The sequence below is a fragment of the Lithobates pipiens genome, unplaced genomic scaffold, assembly GCF_037356315.1.
Source record: "Lithobates pipiens isolate NorthernLeopardFrog02 unplaced genomic scaffold, aLitPip1_a1.2 Scaffold_3, whole genome shotgun sequence".
NCBI lineage: Eukaryota > Metazoa > Chordata > Amphibia > Anura > Ranidae > Lithobates > Lithobates pipiens.
In genome coordinates, this window is record NW_027507790.1 from 107658044 (window position 1) to 107675619 (window position 17576).

The window sequence follows — 17576 nt, forward strand, 5'->3', positions numbered from 1 at the left end:
GGGTCCCCCAAGGCTCTGTTCTTGGACCCCTTCTCTTCTCTATTTATACCTCCTCCCTTGGTCACCTGATAACCGCCCACGGCTTCCAATACCACTTATACGCCGATGACACCCAAATCTATCTGTCTACTCCTCACCTCACTCCTTCAGTCTCCTCTCGCATTACTAACCTGCTAACTGACATATCAGCGTGGATGTCACACCATTTCCTTAAACTAAACCTCTCTAAAACTGAGCTATTAATAATCCCCCCTGCACATGCCCCCCTCCATGACTTTTCCATCAAAATCAACAATGCAACCATCAGACCCTCCCCTCACGCCAGGGTACTAGGTGTAACCCTAGACTCTGACTTGTCATTTCAGCCCCAAGTCCAATCGTTGTCAAAAGTTTGTAGATTTCACCTCCGTAACATCTCTAAAATTCGCCCCTTTTTAACAATTAAAACTACTAAGATCCTCATTCACTCCCTTGTTATCTCTCGCCTTGACTATTGCAACTCCCTTCTCATTGGCCTGCCTCTCCATAGGCTATCTCCTCTTCAGTCTATCATGAATGCTGCTGCCAGACTTATCCACCTTACGAACCGCTCAGTGTCTGCCAACCCTCTCCTCCAATCCCTACACTGGCTCCCAATCACCCAGCGAATTAAATTCAAAATACTAACCACCACATACAAAGCCATTCACAACTCTGCCCCGAGCTACATCACCAATCTTGTCTCCAAATATCACCCAAACCGTCCCCTCCGTTCTTCTCAAGACCTCCTACTCTCAAGCTCTCTTGTCTCCTCCTCCCACACTCGTCTCCAGGATTTCTCCAGAGCCTCTCCAATCCTCTGGAACTCGCTACCTCCACCGGTCCGGCTATCCCCTACTCTTACTACCTTCAGACGATCCCTGAAAACTCATCTATTCAGGGAAGCCTATCACGTCTCAAACTAATCTCCTACCACTTCCATAAACTCATTCCCAACAATTATAACCTTCTGTACCACCTGCCCCACCCTTTTAGATTGTAAGCTCTTCTGAGCAGGGTCCTCTTAATCCTCTTGTATTTAATTGTATTGTAACTGTATTGTCTCCCTTTTATATTGTAAAGCGCTGCGTAAATTGCTGGCGCTATATAAATCCTGAATAATAATAATAATAATATATATATGTATATGTATAAAATATTAAATTTATATGTACATAGATAAAATCATCAGGATATCATCATACAATAACTATATGTAAGATGGACCGCAGTATTTTCTTACTCTACATGTTTCCACATACGATGGCTTCCTCAGGAGATAAGTACTGCATGTATGGTCAAGATATTAGAATCATATAAAACTGTTATAATATATGGCATCATAATGAAAAATGTATAAACACATCAAAAAACTCTCAAAGAAGCATAGGCCAGAAGAGCTCAAAATCACTACCTGATAGCAATGTCTATCCTATAAGCATCAAATTGGCGGCTAAGATGTCAGGAGGATATTGACATCAGGAGATATTTGGTGCACCACAGAGGGGAATATAGGAACTCCAATGGCAATAGGCCAGTAGAGTAGTAGGATTTTTTTGAAAAATGCTACCAAACAATATGAAAACATATATGTATATGATGACCAATAGGTTAAACCTACCAGTAAATCCAAAGTCTAAAATTTTTTTTTCTTTTTCAAATAGTAAAAAATACATTCATCCAGGCAGTAAAAAACTCAGTTGTTTAATAATCTGGAGTTGAATCTGAACAGGCTGTTATAGATCCTAATGAACAATAATTGAGAGGGGTTGATTTAATAATATGCAATCCACATAATTTTCAACCAGAAAAGGAAAGAGGGAAGCATGAATTTCCTAGTAGATGGCTGTGCTGACTTTAGACTTGATAAAACATAGTGGACCAACGCCAGCAGGTGACATGGCTCCCCAAATCATCACGTACTGTGGAAAATTTTGCATTTCATTTGGAAATCAAGGTCCCAGAGTCTGGAGGAAGAGAAGAGAGGCACAAAATCCAAGTTGCGTGAGGTCCATTGTGAAGTTTCCACAGTGAGGATTTGGGGAACCGTGTCATCTGCTGGGGTTGGTCTACTGTTTTATCAAGTCCAAAGTCAGCACAGCCCTCTACCAGGAAATTCTAGAGCACTTCATGCTTCCCTCTGCTGACCAGCTTTATAGAGGTGCTGATTTCATTTTCCAGCAGGAATTTGCACCTGTCCACACTGTCAAAGGTACCAATATCTGGTTTAATGATCATGGTATCGCTGTGCTTGATTGGCCAGAAAACTTGCAGGACCTAAACCACATAGAGAATCTGTGGGGTATTGTCAAGAGGAAGATGAGAGACACCAAACCCAACAATGCAGATGAGCGGAAGGCCACTATCAAAGCAACCTGGGCTTCCATAACACCTCACCAGTGCCACAGGCTGATCGCCTCCATGCCATGCCACATTGATGCAATAATTCATTCAAAAGGAGCCCTGATCAAGTATTGAAAGCACACCATACTGTACATGGACATGCTTTTCAGTAAGCCAACATTTCTGTATTAAAAATCTTTTTTTTTTCTTATTGGTCTTATGTAATATTCTAATTTGGATTTTCATCAGCTGTAAGCCATAATCATCAAAATTAAAATAAAGAAATGCTTGAAATATACTGTATCACTCTGTATGTAAAGCATCTATAAAAATATGAGTTTGCCTTTATGAATTGAATTACTGAAATTAACTTTTTGATGGTTTTCTAATTTTATGAGATGCACCTGTACCTGTCCAAGGATCCAGTGCGGTCCTCACCCAAGCTGGTTCTTCGCTGGTCTTTGGGTCCCCATTGCCAGCATGTTAACTGTGGCTTCCTTACAGCTTCACAGCCAGCTACCTACTGCACACAAATGGCCCTGCAGCCTTCTGGGACCTGTGACGTGTCTCAGAAAGTTACGGGCGGGGGGGGGGGGGGGTGAGTTCCTGTGGATCCGCCATGGTAATCTGACTGGCCAATCAATACCAGGTTCCTGCTCCCCCCCCCCCCTCAAAAAAAAAAAATGTCCAAAGGTGGTGGTGGTGGGCTGCTGAGTGGGGTTGTGGGGGCAGAAAAGTGGAACTTCCTCTTTTGGGTGAATCTCTGCTTTTATATGTCACATAGTCCAAAATATTCTGTTTTGTTTTATGTCTAGTGATAAGAGGTACTTTAAGAGAAAAAAAAAAACTAGGACAAGCAATGTTTCTTGCTCCTTATGCATGGTGTGGCAAGTTTCAACTGCTTGCCTACTGGAGCAATTTTTAAATTTTTCACATACATGTTAAAATCAACATTTTTATGCTAGAATATTACTGGAGACTAAAATTGTGGCTTTTGCAATTTATGTCATATGATTTTTGTGCAGCCATTTATCAAGCACAAATTCTCAAGACACAATATACCTAAATTAATTTTAGTACACACAAACACAATATAATACCCCATTTTGGGTAAAATACAAAAGATGATTATGTGTTGAGTAAATAGACACCAAACATGTCTAGATTTAAAATTGCGCATGCCAAAAGGAAAATTTCATGGATAATGGAACAGGAGAAAATGGTCAGCTCCCTATTGGATAAGACCACACAATTTGAAGCCTTATGGGATCCCTGGGCTCAATATCTGGGTATTTCACTGATACCAGGCATAAATAGCAATACTAATCGCTAATCTTTTATAGGACATAAAGGCATTACCTTCTCTTCTTCTTTCTATCTCTTTATTCTCCCTTCACAGCTTTTAGTCTTTCCTCTTTATTTTTCTTTTGGATATTATTTTTATTATATAAATATTTTTTGACTAGAGTGTCTTTCCGTAAATTACCTAGGAATTGACAGGTTTTATACATTAGTCTATCTTACTAAATATAGGATTTTTTTTCCTGGGCTTAATCCAGTGGGAACATGATGTCGTACCCTTGTTAGAGTCTACAATTAAATTTTGTCTGGGCAACTCAGAATGATAATAATATTATATCTTGCTTCTCAGAAGTTATTTAGTAAATTCTAGTCGTTTGAGAGGGAGGGATGTCTGCACCTCTTTGGCCACAACTTGATCCTGATTGGGGTGTTGGAGGGGATGTGGAGTTCCTACCCTACTTGGAGTGTTCTGGGATATAGCATACTAATGAGTTGTCACAGCTTAAGTTACATACTTATTTTCTACTTTGTTAAATTCTCAATGTCTCACTGATATGTTAACTAATCACATTTATTGGCTTTACTGTAAATTCTTCTGTAATGATTTTTCTATTAGAAAATTGCGCATTCCTGTGAAGTGGCGACGAACTACAGTAACTATAGTAACGAACTACAGTAACTATAATTGTCCATAGGCAACACTTTAAAAGCTTTTACAGGTTATCAATTTAAAGTTAAATGTGAGCTATGATGCTAGAATTCGTGCCAGTACCTCACACGTGTGGTGCAATCGCTGTTTACATATACATGCCGGACCCACACATGTGTTTGCATTAGCACATAAGCACCTGGGGACAGGGATGCTTTTAATATTTTTCTTATTTACCCTTAAAAAAAATAATAACGTTATTTCTATTGCAAAGGGTAAACCAGCCCCTTGTGATAGCTTTGAGTAAAGACAGGTACTCTACATGGGGACATCAGGGGTCTATTAGACCCCTAATGTATTCCCTGCCCTTCAGAGCAGCTAATCAAACTGGTCTGTTAAATCAGCTGCTTTCCTGGCTGTATTCGCCAGGGAATGACAGTCCTGAAACCAGAAGTGACGAAGTCCTTGCTGGTTCCGACTTCATTAGTCACAGTGGAGATTGGGGAACAGATGTTTCTCCATCTCCTCTATGGGCAGCCAATCTGACAGCTTACCATGTTCCTGGGTTCCCTGGTGGAATGCGAGAGACTGGGAATGGCAGCAGAGGGAGTGGGAGAGAGGGGGCTCTGCAGCGCTATAAAGATAATCGTGTGGCTTTACATCTTGCTGCCCAGGATGTTTCTGTATGTATTCTGGGCAACAAGCAGTTAATACTTTGGTTTTCTGAGTTATTCTGTTTGTAGGGTATAACTAAAGGTGGTGTTTTTTTTTAGCTTTAGATTTAGGATATTTTGTCACCTGCAAATCGGACACTTTTGCCAGGCCCAAACTCCAACCTCAACTGACTTTAAAATCCGAACTGTTTTTGAAAAATTGTGCTCCACTGACCCGCCTGTGAATGGGTTATCTCACAACGTTATTATCTAAGTTAACGACTGTCCCTCCCACTTATATTACATGATGCAAGATAAATTTGAACCTCTCCCTAGAGAAGGAAGATTGGACAGAAATATGGTTGGCCACCTATAAATCCTTACAGAATATTACACCGTTGGAAACAACCTATAAGATGCTGTCCAGATGGTACCTTTTTCCAATGAGAATAGTGAAGTACATTCCAGGTTACCCTTCCGCTTGCTTTTGGGGCTGTGGCGAGATCTGCATTTACTTACATATCTAGTGGAACTGCCCCTTAGTATGACTTTTCTGGCACAAGATCTTTTTTTTTTTTTTTTTTTTTAACAGAAGAATCTTTCAGATCTTTATCTGCCTGTTCGATGTTGCCCTCCAGATTTCCCTTTTAAATCATAACGCCCGGGGACTGAGGAGAAGTCTCTTTAAGCTATTACAAGTCACTACAGCAGCAAAGCAAACTACTGCCAGGTCCTGGAAAATACCTGCACACTGCACTTTGGCTACTAAACATAGGGTCACTCAGGCGAATATGAACTGAAAAAGCTACTATTTATCCCTTGTGCGTGTTGATTATTTATGTAACACTTGTACCTCCTTTTTTAAAATGAATACCGTTTTAACAAGAAACAATGTTATAAATAAACCATAGAGGTAATTTTATTGATCCTTTAACTACTTAAGGACCAGGCCTCTTTTACAGACTCTGTTTTTACATGATTAAAACAGTTTTTTTTGCTAGAAAATTACTTAGAACCCCCAAACATTATATATTTTTTTCTAACACCCTAGAGCAGGCATGTCCAAAGTCCGGCCCGCGGGCCAATCGCGGCCCGCGGTCCGGTTTTGAACGGCCCGCCTCGTTATTTAAACATATACATCTTTTGTGGCCCCCGGCGATCTCCCAGCGCCGGGGTCACAAAAGATATATAGTCCAGCTGCCTTGGAGGGAAGAGGCAGGACGAGTGCCGTGCACACAGGCTGAGAATTTCCTGTGTACATGGCAGCTGTAATAGGAAGTCCCATCTCTGCCATTGGACGACTGTTCTGTCCATCAGAGGAGGCGGGACTTTCTCTTAAAGGGGCCGTTGTGTAAACAGGAAATTCTCCTGTAGGATGTCTTTGGCGCTCGTCCTGCCCTCCATGGCTGCACTGATGGTAATGGTGGCTGCATTCCTGGCAATTGCAATTGTGGGGCTGCATTCCTGGCAATGGTGGGTGAATTCCTGGCAATGGTGGCTGCATTCCTAGCAATTGGGGGTGAATTCCTGGCAATGGTGGCTGCATTCCTGGCAATGGTGGCTGCAATGGTGGCTGCATTCCCGGCAATAGTGGGTGCATTCCTGGCAATGGTGGGGCTGCATTCCTGGCAATAGTGGGTGCATTCCCGGCAATGGTGGGGCTGCATTCCTGGCAATGGTGGGGCTGCATTCCCGGCAATGGTGGGGCTGCATTCCCGGCAATGGTGGGGCTGCATTCCCGGCAATGGTGGGGCTGCATTCCCGGCAATGGTGGGTGCATTCCCGGCAATGGTGGGGCTGCATTCCTGGCAATAGTGGGTGCATTCCCGGCAATGGTGGGGCTGCATTCCCGGCAATGGTGGGGCTGCATTCCCGGCAATGGTGGGGCTGCATTCCGGGCAATGGTGGGGCTGCATTCCGGGCAATGGTGGGGCTGCATTCCGGGCAATGGTGGGGCTGCATTCCGTGCAATGGTGGGGCTGCATTCCGTGCAGTGGTGGGGCTGCATTCCTGGCAATGGTGAGTGAATTTCTAGCAGTGGTGGGTGCATTCCTGGCAATGGTGAGTAAATTTCTAGCAATGGTGGGGCTGCATTCCTGGCAATGGTGGGTACATTCCTGGCAATGGTGGGCACTGCATTCCTAGCAATGGTGGGCGCTGCATTCCTAGCAATGGTGGGCGCTGCATTCCTAGCAATGGTGGGCGCTGCATTCCTAGCAATGGTGGGGCTGCATTCCTGGCAATGGTGAGTGAATTTCTAGCAATGGTGGGGCTGCATTCGTGGCAATGGTGGGTACATTCCTGGCAATGGTGGGCACTGCAATTCTAGCAATGGTGGGCGCTGCATTTCTAGCAATGGTGGGCGCTGCATTCCTGGCAATGGTGGGCGCTGCGTTCCTGGCAATGGTGGGCGCTGCGTTCCTGGCAATGGTGGGTCTGCAGATGGGCACTGACCCTTATTTTGCTTCAGTTCTTTATTTTAAATTATTTTTTTTTTTCCTGAAGCTTCCCTCTTAAAGTGAAGGTGCGTGTTATACCCCAAAAAATACGGTGTATCCAAATAATACACTTGAGTTCATCTCTTCACCACACACAGCCACAAAGGCATGAGAATTCTTGTTGGGTAGTGTATTAGTGCTCGGCCGAACACACTTAGACCGAATTTTAATGGTTCAAAGAATGTCAGGCAAAGTGGTCGGCCCTCGAGCATGTTCAGTTCATCAAATCTGGCCCTCTTTGAAAAAAGTTTGGACACCCCTGCCCTAGAGAATAAAATGGCGGTCATTGCAATACCTTTTTTTCACAACGTATTTGCGCAGCGGTCTTACAAGCGCACTTTTTTTGGAAAAATTCACTTTTTTGAATAAAAAAATAAGACAGCAGTAAAATTAGCCCAATTTTTTTATATTGTGACAGATAATGTTACGCCGAGTAAATTGATACCCAACATGTTGCACTTCAAAATTGCGTCCACTCAGGGAATGGTGTCAAACTTTTACCCTCAAAAATCTCCATAAGTGACATTTAAAAAATTCTACAGGTTGCATGTTTTGCGTTACAGAGGAGGTCTAGGGGTAGAAGTCATTTGAAAAAATAACATTGAAAAATGTGCCTATATTTTGACGTCGCTTCCACCCTCCTATGGTATAGAGACAAGTGGGGGCCATCTTAGCCTCACTCGGCTCTATACCCAGCAACAAGAAGGACCCAATCACCTCCGCCACTACTGACGGCACCGGTAAGCGGCGGAGGGCGCGGGAGAACGGCGGGAGGGGGGTGGCACCTCTCCCGTCGCCGATAACGGTGATCTTGCGGCGAACCCGCCGCAGAGACCACCATTATCGTACACATGACCGACACCTGAAGAGATGGATATCTCACTTGTGGCACCAGCTGCTGCCATTACCGAGATATCCCTCTTCAAACAATGGATGCACATCGTCGTGCGCCGGTCGTAAAGTGGTAAAAGTGTATTTCAACTTTTGCAGTCAAAATGGGATAACGCCTACTTAATATTTGTTACATGTTCTCATTCACATATTGTAACTTAAAAAATAAATACAAATTGCTTCTTACCTTTTACCTGCATAAAAATTCAACCTTGCTTCCCCCTTCTAGTTGTTAGGGGGGCTGAGTCTGTAAAACTGACAATCTGGATTAAACATTGATAAGTGCATGTGCATAACACCATTTGCAATTTTTTTTAGGCCATAAAATAGAAATTAATTTTGTTACTATTGGATTTAATAAACATTTTAATAAACATTTTCCAACTCCTTCCTTAATTTTTTTGCTAACTCTGCAAAAAGTGATTGTAAAGGTTTGTTTAAAAAAAAAAAAAAAAAAAAACATGTTATGTTTACCTGCTCTGTGCAGTGGATTTACACAGAGCAGCCTGGATCCTCTTTCTCTTGGGTCCCTCTTTGCTGCTCCTGGCCCCTCCCCCTGTCGAGTGCCCCCACAGCAAACAGCTTGCTATGAGGACGCCCGAGCCAAGCTGCAACTCCCTGTGTCCATTCAAACAGGGAGCTGCCATTCATCCCTGCCCCCTCTCTCTCCTGATTGGCTAACTGACTTTGACAGCTGTGGGAGCCAATGGCACCAATGCTGTGTCTCAGCCAATCAGAAGGGAGAGTCTCAGACAGCTGAGGGACTCATGGCCATCGTTGGACAGAGATGGGGTTCAGGTAAGTATTAGAGGGGCTGCTACACACACAGAATGCATTAAAATAACAAAAGAAAACCTAGTGCCTTTACAACTTCTTTAAGTTTACCATAATTACCCCCTCTGTAATGTGCTGGCAGATTTCATTGGTTGTAAACTTGCTTTAAACACTGGCTATCCTAACAAAGGGTTAAAGATCTCAGGGATTGGGTGGTATTTTGTATAATAATGCACTTTCCACCTAATTGCACTTTGGAATGATTCAGAATAGATTGCAGGTAGAGCAGTGTATCTCCGATGCTGGGTTCACAATTATCCTTGTTTTTTTTTTTACTTTTGTTTGTATTTTCTAAATGTGTGGGCTGTAACCGTTTTGACCCATGCATTTGTCTTCTGTTCTCTTCCTTCGAAAGGGAAATTAAATATTTAGTAACACTAAAGCTCGATTACAGACAGTTCTGTTCTTTTAATACACAGTGGCACATAATGAAGTATGCACAAAGCTTTCACAAATCACTTTGTACAGAGATAGTATAACTTTTGAGTAACATTATAGTCTTAACAGGTATACAGTAAATTCCAGTGGAATATGATGCAAGAGTAAGCAGTGTCATTAAAAAAATAAAAACTGTCATGTATTTTTTTTTTTTTTTTTATCTTTGATTGTAACCTCTTTAAATTTGGAACTTTAGAGAGACACATTTGTTCAGTTTTGAAAGACATATAGTATGTTTTAACAGTTATTTAAAAAAAAATAAAAAAATCTTATTTGGACAGTCTTGTAATTCACGTATTTCTGCCAGACAGCTCAGTCAGAGTCCTGACCTTGCTTTGGTCCACTACAGTTAGAGTGAAATAGTAGCATGATAGAGGGAAGTGCAGTGGGCAAGGTGCAAAGCGAGTTGCATTTTTCCAGCGCTGACTGCCACTGCCATCTTCTTGTATTCTTCCACATCTGGCTTCTTCACTCTTGAGCCATTGAGCAGTCACTGATGATTTACTTTCTGCACATGCATGCTGGAGTTGGATCGTCCCAGCACTGGACTCCATTTTCGGCAACTTACAGATGCTTGGAATGATCTGAGAGTGTATCTGCACTACACATGCACCACAGGCAGAAAGAAAGAAAGTTGCTAGGAGCATGGGAGTAGCCTGTTCAGACTTTCCAAGCTTCGGCATCTAGTAATCTTTTTTTTTTTTTTTTTTTTTTAAAGTTTGGTTGTATTTTGAAGCATAACTGAACTTTCAGTTTAAAGTCTAACTAAAGGTGACGCTTATTTTCTTAGTTTTGGATAGAGTGGAGAGGGATTAGAAAACGTGTTCATTTTTGATTGCTATCTGTGTCCCTGTTTAGGAGATTCACCCTATTTATCCTGTTTACCATTATCACTGGGAGTGAAAGATTCACAAATTTTGCACAGAACAGGATTAGAGGGGAGATATTTCAATGGGGACATTAACTTTGAAGGGACATCCTCTCACTTCCTGTGAACCGGAAGTGAAGTTATATCCCAGTAGGATAGAGATGGCAAGAAAAACTGACGGGGTTATAGCTCTCCCCTGCCCTATCAAAAATGGAAAAAAAACGTTTTGGCATTAGTTCTACTTTGCACATATTCCAGATACATTAATATGAAATGTATACAAAGTCTTGGTTCTTTAGAAAGTAGCCAAAACCTAGAAAACCAGTACCCTGCCAGCATGCCACAGAGAAGGATCCTTGCTCTCTATGTGGAAGCAGTGATCTCTCTAGAGAGGTCTGACATACCCCTGAGGTTCAGTGGTAAATTCTTCCTTGAACTTTGATGCTTAAATAGTATTAGGTACCCAATGTTGTGAACAATACCCCGCCTCCCCCAGTGTTACCAAGGAGCTACATTCATGATTGCATCCTGGTTGCTAGCAATGAAGAAATGTGCTGTGCCACACTGCAAATATTCCAGCCACCCACTGCCAATGATGATGACACATCCCACTGTTGTGCTCACACAGCATGTCAACGTGCCATAGAACATTTGTGAACACTTTATAAACACTGCTTTAAGATTTGAAGAATGTAGCAAAAATAAAAAAAAAGAAAGAAAATGGTCTACAGTGGGCAGTTAGGAATTTTTAAAATCTCTCTCCCTTTAATATGATTTATGTGTTTTCCCAGGGCTCATTTATAGTCTACGGTCCACTTACGTGTTTCAACTGCTTCTGTAGTGTGGATCGCTGTACTACTATAACCAAGAACAGTCATCAGTATTATAATAGTAGTATGGCCTCATGCTGTTACAAGATACTTGTCTGCAAAGTATTTATTTTTTTCTTGTTGGGAGGAATAATAGAAATGGTGTTCTGTAGGAAAAAAAAGTTGTGTTTATGGAAACATTCACAATTTAACTACTTTAGCCCCGGACCATTTGGCTGGCAAAAGACCAGAGCACTTTTTGCGATTCAGCACTGCATCACTTTAACTGACAATTGTGCGGTCGTGCGACAGGGCTCCCAAACAAAATGTATGTCCTTTTTTCCCCCACAAATAGAGCTTTGTCTTGGTGGTATTTGATCACCTCTGCGGTTTTTATTTTTTGCACTATAAACAAAAAAATGGCGACAATTTTGAAAAAAACACTTTTTTTTGCTATAATAAATATCCCCAAAAAATATCTAAAAAAAAAAAACATTTTTTTTTCCTCAGTTTAGGCCGATACATATTCTTCTACATATTTTTGGTAAGAAAAAACTCAATAAGTGTTTATTGATTGGTTTGCGCAAAGGTTATAGCTTCTACAAAATAGGGGATAGTTTTATGGCATTTTTATTAATTATTTTTTTACTAGTAATGGCAGTGATTGGCGCTTTTTATCGTCACTGCGACATTATGGCGGACAGATCGGACACTTTTGGCACTATTTTGGGACCATTCACATTTACACAACGATCAGTGCAATTAAAAATGCATTAAATACTGTTTAAATGTGACTGCCAGTGAAGGGGTTAACCACTAGGTGGCGCTGTAGGGATTAAGTGTGTCCTAGGCAGTGATTCTAACTGTGGGGGGGGGGGGGGGCTATGTGTGACACAACACTGATCACCGCTCCCGATTACAGGGAGCTATTATCAGTGTCATTAGGCAGAATGGGGAAATGCTTGTTTACATCAGTATTTTCCCGTTCTTCCTCTCCATGAGACGATCGCGGGGATTCCCGCGGACATAGAGTCCGCAGGACCCACGATTACACTCACGGACCTCACGGTGGTGGCGTGTGTGCGCCTGCAAATCGCTTCTTAAAGGGTAACGTACAGGTACATTAATATGCCTGTATGTGCCCTTCTGCTGACGTATATCGGCAATCGGTTAAAGAGGTAATAGCTGACAACCCAGAGACCACTCTTGGATAATATTTCTTGCTTTCTCAGTTTATATATTAAAAAGTATCTTGTCCAGATCAGTGGTTCTCAACTACTAGTGTCTTCTACAAAGGTCTGTGTCTTCATGGTCATCCAAACAATATTTTAAAGGAGTTGTAAAGCTTTGTTTTTTTTTCGTTTCTAAATAGGTTCCTTTAAGCTAGTGCATTGTTGGTTCACTTACTTTTTCCTTTGATTTCCCTTCTAAATGTTTTTTTTTTTTCATAGTCTGAATTTCTCACTTCCTGTTTCTCCTCAGTAAACTTCACACCATCATCCGAGCGGTGTTTAGTCAGCCAGAACAGCTTACTGAGGAGGAACAGGAAGTGAGAAATTCAAACAAAGAAAACATTTAGAAGGCAAATCGAAGGAAAAGGTAAGTGAACCAACAATGTACTAGCTTAAAGGAACCTATTTAGAAAATAAAAAACAAACCTTTACAATCCCTTTAAGAATTCTGTAGCATATGGCACATTTTTGGTTTCTTCATACTGTATCTGACCACCACATAAAAGGGGGCGAATGCTGATTGGTTGCTATTGGCAAGACATAATTCTTTTTAGATACATCTATACCAGAGGTCTCCAAACTTTCTAAAAAAAAAAAAAAGATCAAAAAAAGCTGCCTACATATTTTGTTTATTACAGGTTTTATTGACAACCTACTCCCTAACAGAAATTAACCTCTAGAACTGTTATCTTATCAACCCAGAAACCTGAGTCAAGGGACATAAAGCCTGGTACACAGATGATGAGATTATCAGACAAATGATCTTCTGGGGTTTTTTTTTTTTTGGCTTGCTAGACCCCATATCAAAAAAGAAGAGGCTACTAAAGTAGAAAAATTCTCGTACAACTGAATAAAAATTTGAAAGTGATGTAATGTATTGTAGTGCATTTATATTGTATTTTCGGATGAAAACTGTACTAATTAAACGAAAATCTGGTATTGTACAAGGTTTTTTTTCATGTTTGTCCCTTCAGATAATTTCAGACAAAAGCTGTGTACTAACGATCAGATTATCGTACGATTGCTTTGAAAGCAGTATTTCTTGTTTGATGTTCTGATTGTGTGTACAGGCCTTAAGTGACTGACCCCAGTAAGTGGCGAACCTCCTAAAAGCATAGTAGTATGTTCAGAGCACTATAAGCTAGCAGACAGAGGGACTTTCTACTTTTTTATTTCATCTGTATTATCTCCTGATTTTAAGAAACAGTGCCCAACTATGGTGTAACCAGCAGACCTCCATTGTTAGGGTGGGTAACAAAGTCTGATTTAGGATCTACTAATTCTGATTTAATTTTGAATCAAGTGAGTGGGTACATGCTTTAAACATGCATTTATCCTTTCCTAAGGCTGAGGGAAAAAAATGTAGCAATGTTGCATAAAAGTTAGTAACTCAAAGGAACTAAACTGGTTTCACCTTCCAAAAGCTGAAACTGGTTAAAAAGATCATTTATGTTTGCTTACAATAGGTTACTGGTGTTTGCTTTATTAAAGCCCACTCCAAACCAAACTTTTTCTATAGATTGGAGAAGTGTAACAGCCTCAGGTTTTTAAATGAGATCAGATGTCTTAATTTTTTCTTCTGTCTGACACTTCGCCTGAACTGGAAATAAGAGGAAATCTCCACAGTAATGCTCTGACAGTAAGAAAAACCTGGCAGAGGCTCTAAAACTTTTCTCATTCTGCTAGAACACCTTTATTACTGCCTATGTACATGTTAAGGAAGTTGTTCTCACTTCTTATTCATGTGGATTATCATTAAAAAAGATGAAAAGTGAAGAAATATATCCAAAAAGGAGACAACCAACCACAATAAAAAAAATGAGATTCTTACACTTCCCCATTCTTTCCAGAAAGAAAAAAGGAAAATGTTTTGGCTAGAGTTATGATTTAACTATGCATAAACTCCAGATTAATAAGAAATCCTAGTGTAAAATTGTGTTTTTGTGTATTAATTTTATACTTTTTTTTTTAAAGTTTGTTTTAGAACAAGTGGACATAACTCTTCCTGAAAACTCAATCTGGTACGACCGATATAAATATGACATTCCTGTGTTTCACCTCAATGGACAATTTCTGATGATGCACAGGGTAAACCTTAAGAAGCTGGAAAAGTCCCTTAGTAAACTGGAGCTGCAAAATGGAGAACACTGATCAATTGGTATTAATTTATTCTGTGGTGTTGTAGCAATCAGAGCAACCAATGAGATCACATCACTGTATGATTATTTGACATGTTGCCGTGAGCTTTTGTACTTTGCACCTCATCGGTACTCTTTACATCGCCTTATTAAGACAAGGTAGCTTTACATGGTTCAGATTTTTCATCCAGCCACCAGGCTGAAGGAAAAAAAAAACGGAACCAATTCCCCCATTCACACATTGGAGATGGATGGTGGAATCCCCGCTGTCAGAATAAAATAGCGCAGCAGGGAGACTCCCCACTGTCAGAATACACAGGTCAGTGCTGCAGCCGATGATCGAGTGGCTTTTATCTGACAGTGTTTGAACAGAAGTCAATCAGTAGATTGACTTCTGTTCAACTGCAGTGACCACACATTCGGCTGGTCCCTACTGATTTTCAATCCATCAATGGCCACCTTAAGACAGCTAATGTGCGTTATCAATATTATGTTCACTAAAGCAACCGGGCAAGTACAGCATACCAGAGTAGGGGATCAGAATGTATCTTACTTGAGTAAAGCACATTAGAAGTTGGTTGTTATGGGTTGACTTGCATTATACATAGTCATTATTTTCTCCATTACTTTGTTGCAGAAGACATGTGGATTTTTGATATTAATATATTGGTTATTGTTAAGTGAACTGCTAAAGCAGCACATTAAGATATAGCCATCAAAGTAAAAAGTATTAAAGCGTATGAATCATTTTTATATAGTTTTGGATAGAGTACAGAAAAAAATTAGAACCCCTGTCAAGTATTTACTGCTGTCTGTGCCCCCTGCTGGCAAGATTTACACTCTCTTTTTGTCTTGTCACCGAGGTAGAGAGTAATGGTAAAGTCCAAAATTTACAGTTGCCACCAAAACAAGATTGGAGAGGAAATCTTCCAATGAGAATACCCTCTAGAAATTTCATCTTCTCTTTTGGAAAGGAAGTGAATGGAAATCTTCCCAGTGTAACACAGACATAAAAAAATAAACTGATAGATTTTAACCTGTTCTCGCTGTATTCTAACTAAAAAAGTACATTTTGTCTATCCGTACACTTTAAGACATGATTAGTAATACACTGTGGGTGCAAAACATGCCAATTTTTAATTATTTTGTTAGAATAATCCCTCTCAGAGCCTTCCGAAACAGCTTTGCAAATATAAACCTTTTGCAATTTTTATATTTGTTTACGCATGGGCACAGAACCACATGACTGTGCTCAGGCCTTGGGTGTGTCTTCTCTCCCCATACCCCATCAGGCAACCTCAGGGGGAAGGGGAGTGTTTCATTTTATAGACATCTTACTTACAGGCTAAGCAGCTTTGTTGGGTTTTTACTTTGGCTGTCACACCTGGACCCGAGGAATGATTGCATTTCTGCTACAGTTATTCTCTTTTTGTCTGCAAATTTATTTTCTTTGCTTTTATATTTTTTGCTTTGAATGGCATTAGCTAAAAAATAATATTACTGCAAATAAAAAGTACAAATGTTATTCTTTTATTTGTCCCATTTAAAATGACACAAATGTTACAATTCTGGTATAAAGCAATGTAAAGTTATTTACAAATTAAAGTGTGTTTTCTTTTTCAATTTTGTGCATTTTCTTTATGTAACTCTAATATTAAACAAAAGGAACAAAAAATGGACGTTTATTAATGACTAAAGAATAAAGCAGCCAATAAATAAATACATGCATAAAGTAAAATAAGGAAGGGGAAAAGTTTATTTGGGCTGATTGGGTTAATTCTTTAAATGAAACACACCACTCCAACCAGCCCAAGGACATCATATGATGTCCTGGATTTTGAGTGGATATATCTAAATGATGCCTGCGGCTACAGGCATCATCCAGATATATCATCTTTCTCGGCTGGCGATTCAGTGCACCATAAGAACAAACATAGCGGCAGTTCAGCCGCTGATCGTTCTTGCAGGCATAAGTCCTGCCCACATATGTAAACGTTCAAATTACACATGTGAGGTATTGCCGCTTGCATTAGAGCAAGAGCAACAATTGTAGCCCAAGACCACCTCTGTAACTCTAAACTGGTAACCTGTAAAACATTTTAATGCATCACCTATGGAGATTTTTAAGTACCAAAGTTTAGTGCCATTCCACGATTGTGCACAATTTTAAAGCGTGATATACTAGGTATCTATTTACTCTGTGTAACATCATCTTTTACATTATACAAAAAAATTGGGCTAACTTTACTGTTTTTTTTTGTTTTGTTTTTTAATTCATGCAACTGTTAAAAAAATAAAAAAAATAAAACGTTTAAAACAATTCCTGTGCAAATACTGTGTGATGTAAAAAGTTGCAATGATCACCATTTTATTCCCTAGAGTCTGCTTAAAAAAACATATATAATGTTTGGGGTTTCTGAGTAATTTCCTAGCAAAAAATATGATTTTTATACTTAGGAGAGGAGTGCCAGAATAGGCTCAGTATGGAAGTGGTTTAAAAAAAATCTGAAAAAAAAAAAAATTATTAGATTAAAAATTTTTTTTAACTATACAGTACACATTGCTTGTTGCTCAATACACAAAATATTTTACCGTTGAATGTTATGCAAGTGTCCTGAAGGTGTAATGTGCATGTCAGGTCACCTGAGACCAGGTGACAGATGCACTCCGTAGGAATCGGAAGTGCACCGCTAAGATAGTGGACCCTAGGACTAACTGATGCGGATTGTTCCCAGGGATGTTCAGGAAGCAGGTCTACTGAATCATTAACACAGATCCCAGTTGGAGCTAGAGAATAGATTCCCCAAGGCACGGAGTCTAAGATCCAGGGGGTGTTCACCAGAGCCTCTAGCGGTGAGGATGGACTGCGCTGCAGTCTGGCTCCAGGTGGCGGCCCCTAGGGT

At 40.4% G+C, this 17576-nt stretch overlaps 1 protein-coding gene across 2 annotated transcripts in view; it reads left to right on the forward strand.

Moving 5' to 3' along the window:
- Positions 1 to 16296, forward strand: part of CUNH5orf63 (chromosome unknown C5orf63 homolog) — a 176313-nt gene extending 160017 nt beyond the window's left edge. For both annotated transcript variants that reach the window (XM_077462155.1, XM_077462154.1), the window contains one exon: positions 14510 to 16296. In XM_077462155.1, the coding sequence (XP_077318281.1) occupies positions 14510 to 14686 (177 nt within the window). In that variant the 3' untranslated portion in view covers positions 14687 to 16296. The remainder of the gene's footprint in view (positions 1 to 14509) is intronic.
- The last annotated feature ends 1280 nt before the right edge of the window (positions 16297 to 17576 follow it).